We start from the raw sequence: 8672 nt of genomic DNA on the forward strand, positions 1-8672 counted from the left end.
AAAAAAAAGATGTAAAGCAAAAAAAACACAAGATGTAGGTTTCAAAACTTAGTTAATAATAGAAAAAAAAATTTATTCGCACATTTACGGTTTCAATTCACCTTTTTTCAGTTTCATTTTTTCCCCTTTCGATACAACATTTTCGTGTTAATTATTCTCAGTTTCATTTTAAGGTGGCATCATTTTAACCCCCCACACAGAGGGTCCATAACACTCACATTTCCAGAGTGTAACAACCAACCACCTGTGTGAAATCTGAAATGCCCATGGTGTTGATTCTATAATATATATTTAGCTAAAATCTACACATTTATTTGGGGAAAAATTGGCTGTGGTTCTAAAGATCTGTGATTGTTACGTGTTCACTGACACCTGATTTATGCATACACAGTTATTGTGGTTCATTTCATTATGTCTTGGATTTGTCTGAATGTTGTGCCTGCTCCTTTATCAGCCTTTGCTTCCTGCATGTACAGCTTATGTGATTATTGACTAGGAGGGTTTGCAGTTTCATCAAAACACGAGTTGTTTGTTGCTTTCATTATAACTTTGCTGACTATGGCTGCTTATACATTGCAGAGTCAGACTATTACATTAATACGCAATTATTGACCCTGGATAGCTCAGTCGCTAGAGCATCAGACTTTTATTCTAAGGGTCCAGGGTTCAAGTCCCTGTTTGGGTGCCAATCTTTACTGAATTTTACAGAGGAACCCACCCAAGAGATTAATAAAGTTTTATCTTATCTTGTGTAATGTAGGGGAGAAATTCTTATAGTGACAAATATTTGACATGATTGCCAAGTTGTCAAAGCACCGTGTCAGGTCTTTGAAAACTGTAATGCCCTTTCAGCTTCCCGCTGGACTAAACATGCCTTGTTGTTTCTTTCAAATCTGTCTAAACACATGCATGTTGTATTAGTTGATGAATTAAAATGGAAAATGGTGCTTTTGCCACTGAAGTCTGAATATGTGCCACTGGCAATGCAGTACTAGTTGACTTCTTTTTGCTTTCCCCCCAGTATGCTATGATTTGCAGTTGTTGATTTTCTGGTGGAGGTGGATCCAAAATTATTTGCAATTGGTTTACAGGACTGGTGAAGGACTCTTGTTTCTGGTCACCAGGGAGAGTCAGTATCACAAAGGCTGTGAAGGATGCAGCTGCTGTAGATCAGAGGTGCCAAACAGGGTAAGCATTTATTGAAAACACTAAAACAATGTTTTTAGAACATAAATATGAATAAAAACAGACAGGAAGATGGTTTCAGAATAAATACACTTAGAATAAAGAATAACTTCTAATAACCGTCATAAGTTTTCAAACATGTCTTTTCCTGTCGTTGCATCGATTTAATGTCCAATATTTCCTCTGAAACGGGCATATTGGAGTTCACTTCACAGATGAAGATGGCCAGCTGTGTAATGTCCATCATGTCTGTACTTTTATCCACAGCAACACAGTAAGCTATAAAGTATTTGCTTCTTTCACACGACTGTGTTCTTAAATCAGTGGTCATCTCACAAACCCGATCAGCAACCGTATTTCTACTCAAGCTCACATTTGCCAATATCTGGGTTACCGTTAGAGTTAACCCTAACACTAGCTCTTCTACTTTCTGTATGAGAACTGTGACTACATGGAAGGAGGTAACACAGACGATCCGACAAAGAAAGAAGGCACACAGACTAAATACACACAAAGGAGATTAGGGAAAGTGGAAACACATGAGGAAACAGCTGACACCACAGGGAAAGTGACACTAAAACACGCACACACACAGCAAGCTTGACGAACCAACAAGGGAGACTTAAACACAAACATACTGAAGTTAAAAGACAGACCGCATAATGCTGTGAACAAGAACAGACACAAGGCCGTAGAAGAAAATCTAAACCATGATGAAACTCAGCTAAAACCTAAATGATGATCAACACCAGAACTTAACATATGTTCATTATCATGGGAGAGAAGAAAAAACTATAAAAACAAATCAAAAAGATGGGTCGCGACCCAGACCCTGACACAGAACAGAACTGGACTTGATTGACACTCTGAATTATTGAATCTGTAGATTTGTCTCATTAGCGCTTCATTTTGCCGAGCCATGAATAACAATATGAATGAATGAATCTATATAAAAAGGATCTTGCAGGCATATAAATGTATGCTGGGCTGGATGTGGCCCACGGGCCTCGAGTTTGACACGTATCCTCTAGATACTGAACAACTACAGAAAACTACATTTCTCCTGTGGCCTGCAGTTCTGCATCTCACCGTCTGAAATACACAACGTAAACATCACTTTAATACTTTTTGCTTGTTAGAATAATGAACTACAGAAAGACGTCATCTTACCTAATAACTGCTGAGCACTGTTTGACTGGGACACAATGGGCACCTCTGCAGTCGACTCTGAATCTATATAGAAATGATCTCGTGGGCCGGATATAAACGTACGTTGGGCCAGATGTGGCCCGCAGGCCTCGAGTTTGACACATATGATGTAGATTGATGGGTTTGTAAACGAGATAATGAAAGATTATATTTGGTACACTCAGGTGTGTGTCTATAATACACACCAAACAGGTGGAAAAAGAGGAAAACACTTGTATTCTTATATAAAAAGCATGGTTATTTCTGTTGCGGCAGTGATTATAAATACAAAACAAAACAAAATGCAAGATTTTTTTTGAGATATTTTATTTTTTGCAGGAACACTGCTTTATATATGCTTTAATTAATGCAGCAGCCTCTGTTGTTCTGACAGTTACAAGTTTAGAATCTGGTCATGTGACTATAACCATGAGACATGTATGTCCAGAGTTCACTCATGTTGGACTTTTCATTTATTTATATAGAAGAAAGGGTTAACAAGTTTAAACGTTGAGGTGAGCAGTAAATAAAAGGGTTAAACACACAGTTTCACTCTCTAACTGCTCCTCTTCCTGGAGTGAAGCACAGCCTGATAACCCTCCCTCTTCTTCCTGCTCTTAAACACAGCACCTCCTCTCTGTCCACGTGTTTCCTCGTTCCCTCCCCTTCAGATCTGCACTTTGAAGATGGGTGTAACCAACATGTGGTGACGTGTAAGAGCTGACAGGCTCCATTCACTGCAGAAACATGTTGTTGAGATCAGAGCTCAGACTAGTTTCAGTTATAAGGAAGAGAAACTCACACAGTCACTGACACTGAGAGGAGAAATGGCACAGAAAGGAGTTCAGCTGGACCGAGAAACCTTCTCTTGTTCGATCTGTTTGGATCTACTGAAGGATCCGGTGACTACAGCCTGTGGACACAGCTACTGCAGGAACTGTATTAAAAGTTTCTGGGATGAAGAGGACAGGAAGGGAATCCACAGCTGCCCTCAGTGCAGGAAGACTTTCACACCGAGGCCTGTCCTGGAGAAAAACACCATGTTAGCAGCTTTAGTGGAGCAGCTGAAGAAGACTGGACTCCAAGCTGCTCCAGCTGATCACTGCTATGCTGGACCTGAAGATGTGGCCTGTGATGTCTGCACTGGGAGGAAGCTGAAAGCCATCAAGTCCTGTCTGGTGTGTCTGATCTCCTACTGTGAGAAACACATTCAGCTTCATTTTGAGTCTCCTGCCTTTGAAAAACACAAGCTGGTGGCCCCCTCCAAGAAGCTCCAGGACAACATCTGCTCTCGTCATGATGAGGTGATGAAGATTTTCTGTCGTACTGATCAGCAGAGTATCTGTTATCTCTGCACAATGGATGAACATAAAGGCCATGAAACAGTCCCAGCTGCAGCAGAAAGGACTGAGAAGCAGAAGGAGCTCGAGGTGAGACGACTAAACATCCAGCAGAGAATCCAGGAGCGAGAGAAAGATGTGAAGCTGCTTCAACAGGAGGTGGAGGCCATCAATGGCTCTGCTGATAAAGCAGTGGAGGACAGTGAGAAGATGTTCACTGAGCTGATCCGTCTCCTCCAGAAAAGAAGCTCTGATGTGAAGCAGCAGGTCAGATCCCAGCAGGAAACTGAAGTGAGTCGAGTCAAAGAGCTTCAGGAGAAGCTGGAGCAGGAGATCGCTGAGCTGAAGAGGAAAGACGGCGAGCTGGAGCAGCTCTCACACACAGAGGATCACAACCAGTTTCTACACAACTACCCCTCACTGTCAGCACTCAGTGAGTCTACACACTCATCCAGCATCAATATTCGTCCTCTGAGCTACTTTGAGGATGTGACAGCAGCTGTGTCAGAGACCAGAGATAAACTACAGGACATTCTGAGAGAGGAATGGACAAACATCTCACTGACAGTCACTGAAGTGGATGTTTTACTGTCACCAGCAGAGCCAAAGACCAGAGCTGGATTCTTAAAATATTCATGTGAAATCACACTGGATCCAAACACAGCAAATATGCATCTGTTATTATCTGAGGGAAACAGGAAAGTAACAAGAATGGAACAACAACAGTCTTATTCTGATCATCCAGACAGATTCACTTTTTATTATCAGGTCCTGAGTAGAGAGAGTCTGACTGGACGTTGTTACTGGGAGGTGGAGTGGAGAGGGAGAGGAGTTGTTCGTGTAGCAGTCGCATACAAGAATATCAGCAGAGCAGGGTTGGGCTATGAATGTGTATTTGGATACAATGACAAATCTTGGGCATTACATTGTGACACAAACAGTTTTCAGTTTTGGCACAACTTTGTCCAAACTCACCTCTCAGGTCCTCGGTCCTCCAGAGTAGGAGTGTACCTGGATCACAGAGCAGGTATTCTGTCTTTCTACAGCGTCTCTGAAACCATGACTCTCCTCCACAGAGTCCAGACCACATTCACTCAGCCGCTCTATGCTGGACTTTGTCTTTGCAAAGATGGAGCCACTGCAGAATTGATTAAAGTCAAATAGAGAAGACAGGTTCATGTTGATCCCTGACCATTATATGTACTTGTGTAGTTTCTAAATGAGGCTTTACATTTTAGAAGCTGAGAAGTTCAGTGGTCCATTGATGTGTGAAAATAATGTTGCACTGATTCAAACTGTACTTACATTTATATACCTTACATCAATATAAATCTGAATTTGTTCTTATGGCTGATAATCATGTGAGTTTAAATGATACTACTCTTCATATTCAGCATGTTTGAAATCTGTCATCAGTCTGGTTAGTGCTTTTATTCTGTAGTTGCTGTAGTGGGTTGTCAAATGCAACAATATATTGGAGCTGCAGTGATTCATCAGTTAGTCAATGATTAGAGAATTGATTGTTTTATCATTATTTTAGTCACATTTAAAGCTGCTTCCAGTTTCTGAAATGTGAAGATTGTTGATTTTCTTGATCATATATGACTGTAAACTTAATGTGTTTGAGGTTTGAACTTTTAAAATGCAACAAAAAAATTAATCCTTGAGGTTTTTGATAGTATATTATCATTATTATTATTATTATTGTATCTACAGTGATGACATTTAATGTCTTTTTGAGATGAAAAGCTTGATCACACTCACTTATTTATACATTTAAATATAAAAAAGAAACAAATCAGTGTTCCCCAACCCCCGGGCCCCAGACAGACCAGGCAGCAAGAGAAGAAAACATTTTTTTGTACCGATACTGGTTTTATTTTGTTGTATTTATCAACAACACCTTAATAGCCGGTCGGTGACACACAAAAAGGTTGGGGACTGTTGAACTAAATAACACAGGTCTGTATATTGTGGAGGATAGACATGTTTCTTGCCCTGAGCTGTGTCTGGCAGGCAGAGCGTCTCCACAAATCTGAAGCTTCTGATTTGGAGAAAATGAGCTGAGGGAGACACCTGGTGGACAAACACAGACATGACAGGAAGAAAGACTAAAGTGCAGAGTGGAGACAAACAGCTGGAAATACTTGTTGGAAAGGATTGTCATGCTTCAGACAAACACACAGCACACACTCTAACAGTCCTTTATTTGCACTGAAGGAGACACGTGAAGAAACCAAATCACACAATAATGAAGTGAACACATTTATAGTCAGTGTTCAAGATGATGGATAGAAATGAGAATCATGGAGCATTTATGCATTTTTACGTCTGTCTTACAGCAGAAGCAGCATTTACATGAACTCACTGGCCTTTTTCCACTGAACACTCTCTTCTTCATCACCTCATCTTCCTCTTCTGACTGATGCTGAGCTCCAACCCTTTTTACTTCCTGGAGATGATTCATACTCACTGAAATTTTACTCATGACACAGAAACTGTTCAGTTATTCTTCATTTATTAGTCTATTTATCAGGAATCTCTGTTGATTTTACATGTAAAGGATTTTCCTTCTGTCACTGAACCTTTTAAGGGTTTTCTCTTAGTAGTTTTGGGGAGTTTTTAATTAGATTTACAGCTTCAGAATAACTTTGTGATGTCAGATTAGAAAGTCTGTGTCCAACCCTGGTGTTTGATCAGATGTTTGATCCCTGCAGGGTTGGATTTTTTATATGAATGTTGAATTTGTTGTTTTGGAACTGAGTTAGATTTTTATTGATGGATGATTCGTTGTAAAAAGTGGATCTACCAACAGTTTATTTCTTTGTTATTAACCAGCAAGAAGACTTTTCCCCAGAAACAGAGTTTTGATTAGTGGAACTGACAAACAGTTTGAGGCTGATTTGGCTGATATGGGTGAATATTGAGCAGATAATGATAATGTGAGACACTTACTGACATGTACAGATGGATTTTCCAAGTATGCATGCAGGTGTCTTCAAACCAAGGCAGCAGCATCTGTTGCATCTGCTTTTCAGGATGTTCTGAGTGAAGGACGTGTACCTGTTAAACTTCAAACAGATGAAGGCGAGGAGTTTAATAATAAACATTTCCATCAGCTGATGGTTCAGTTTAACATCACACATTGATTAAACCAAGTTTTGTGGAACATTTTAACAGAAGCTTTAAGGACTGTATGTGAAAATACTTCACATCTGTTAACTTATGAAGACGTGTAAACGTGGTCCAGGACCTTGTGCTGTCAAGGCCGAGCAGCCGGTGTAAAGAGGTTGGAGCCAAAAGCTGACTCGGTACATGTTTGTTTGATTTGAATGAAAACTTGATTTATAGCAGGGATCATGAAGGTCGAGGCGAGACATGGAGGGAATGACACGGGAGCAGGACTCACTGTCTTCTTTGTATTAAATGCTGAAGCAAAGCTACAGAGAGGGGCGTTTCTCCAGGATTGCGGTGGAGTGAGGAAAAGAACAACATGTCTGAGGTGAGTTTCTGGACTTACACTAGGAAAAAGGCTCTATTTTTTGTTGCCTACATTGTAGAAGGTCACTTTGTCTCTAAACAGTAAAATGGGCAGTCAGGGGTTAAAGTGGATTCAGCAGGTGGAGGAACCCTAAAATCAGTTGCAACAGCTCAGTGTGGGGAAAACATTCACGACTCAGTATAATTACTGCTGAGAGCTCCAGTAGATTTTCTGAATGTACAGGCTGTGATCAGCTGACCTGCTGCTCTTTGTGGATTTACACAAGTGAATTCAACCAGATGTCAGCAGATGTTTCATTAGTTGAACTGATTTCCATCCTCTACACTGACAGTAAACTGTTTATGCTCTTTTTATTAGACACTATTCAGCTGGTATGAAGGTGAAATTCAGTGAATCTTAACTTCAAATTCATCTCTGCTACACTTGATGTAATCAAACTCTGAGCATGAAACCACAGCCACTGTGCAGCAGTCACACACTGTTCTGCAGCAAACTAACCTGTTTATCCTGCACTAACCTGCAACCTTTAAATAGCACAGTTAGTCTGCCTCAGTTTGTTTAGCAGCACGTTTCAGGATATGAAAAAACATAATGTCACATGTACAGAACCAATATCTGATTTAAAAACATGAAGACTTACATGTGAGCTTTACAATCAGTCGTTGGGCCAAAAGCAAGAAAAAGGAAACACTTGAAGCCCTGACTATGACACATAGTTTTGCCACTTTTATTTCTTTTTCTGTGATATTGCTGGTGATTAATACACCAACAGGAATGAATTCCATGTGTTACTGTTTAATCTCAAAGCAGTTTGATTTGAGGCTCGCAGTGACAAAATAATAACTCCCCTTAAAGGTGTTAAACCTAAAGTAATGAAGGTCTCCTAAAGCTCTCTTAGCATTAGACTCTTGCTATTTCTGTGCCTTCATTCTAATGTGTACACTCTGTGTTTAGTTCCTCTGGACGTGGCCCTGTTTTCCCGGAGCAGATCCTTAGTTTTGAATGATTGGAGAGTGGCTATAGCGAGCAGTGAGTGAGCGAAGAGAAGCTTTCCCTGTCCTCCCCACCTTGGATTTCCTGGAGCCTGGACCCCGTCACACTTGTATATAGCACAATTCCCTGCACTGTCTGTACACATACCTGGTGTAATAAACTATTTCTCCTCAAAGTGAAGAGTCCTGTGCGTGAGTCCTCAGTGAACGGTGACATCATTACAGTAACAAAGTATTTGTACTTCATTACTTCCTTCCTCTTGCTGTAACCCTCGATTTCATTTGGTGTGTTTTTTTGATGAGATGCAGCTTTCCACACCATCTTTTCACCTATTGCTGATCACCACACTGTGTTTGTGTGCTAAAAGAGAAATCATTTCCTGCATGGAGACTAAACGGATCCTGAAGCACAATTACATTAACTCAAATATGTACAACTGCTCACCGATGCAAATATTTAATTAG

At 40.4% G+C, this 8672-nt stretch overlaps 1 protein-coding gene and 1 non-coding gene across 2 annotated transcripts; both read left to right on the top strand.

The window, feature by feature from the left end:
- Positions 1–611: 611 nt before the first annotated feature.
- On the top strand, positions 612–685 carry trnak-uuu. The gene has a single exon. It is a non-coding gene; the product is annotated as a tRNA-Lys (tRNA).
- Positions 686–2686: 2001 nt separating this feature from the next.
- Positions 2687–8388, top strand: LOC120731996 (tripartite motif-containing protein 16-like). The gene is made up of 2 exons (XM_040029382.1): positions 2687–7215; positions 8170–8388. The coding sequence occupies exon 1, from the start codon at positions 3201–3203 to the stop codon at positions 4875–4877; it is 1677 nt and encodes a 558-aa protein (XP_039885316.1). The 5' UTR covers positions 2687–3200; the 3' UTR covers positions 4878–7215; positions 8170–8388.
- Positions 8389–8672: the final 284 nt, after the last annotated feature.

Source organism: Simochromis diagramma, unplaced genomic scaffold (genome assembly GCF_900408965.1).
Source record: "Simochromis diagramma unplaced genomic scaffold, fSimDia1.1 OVJJ01000250.1, whole genome shotgun sequence".
Classification (NCBI taxonomy): Eukaryota; Metazoa; Chordata; class Actinopteri; order Cichliformes; family Cichlidae; genus Simochromis; species Simochromis diagramma.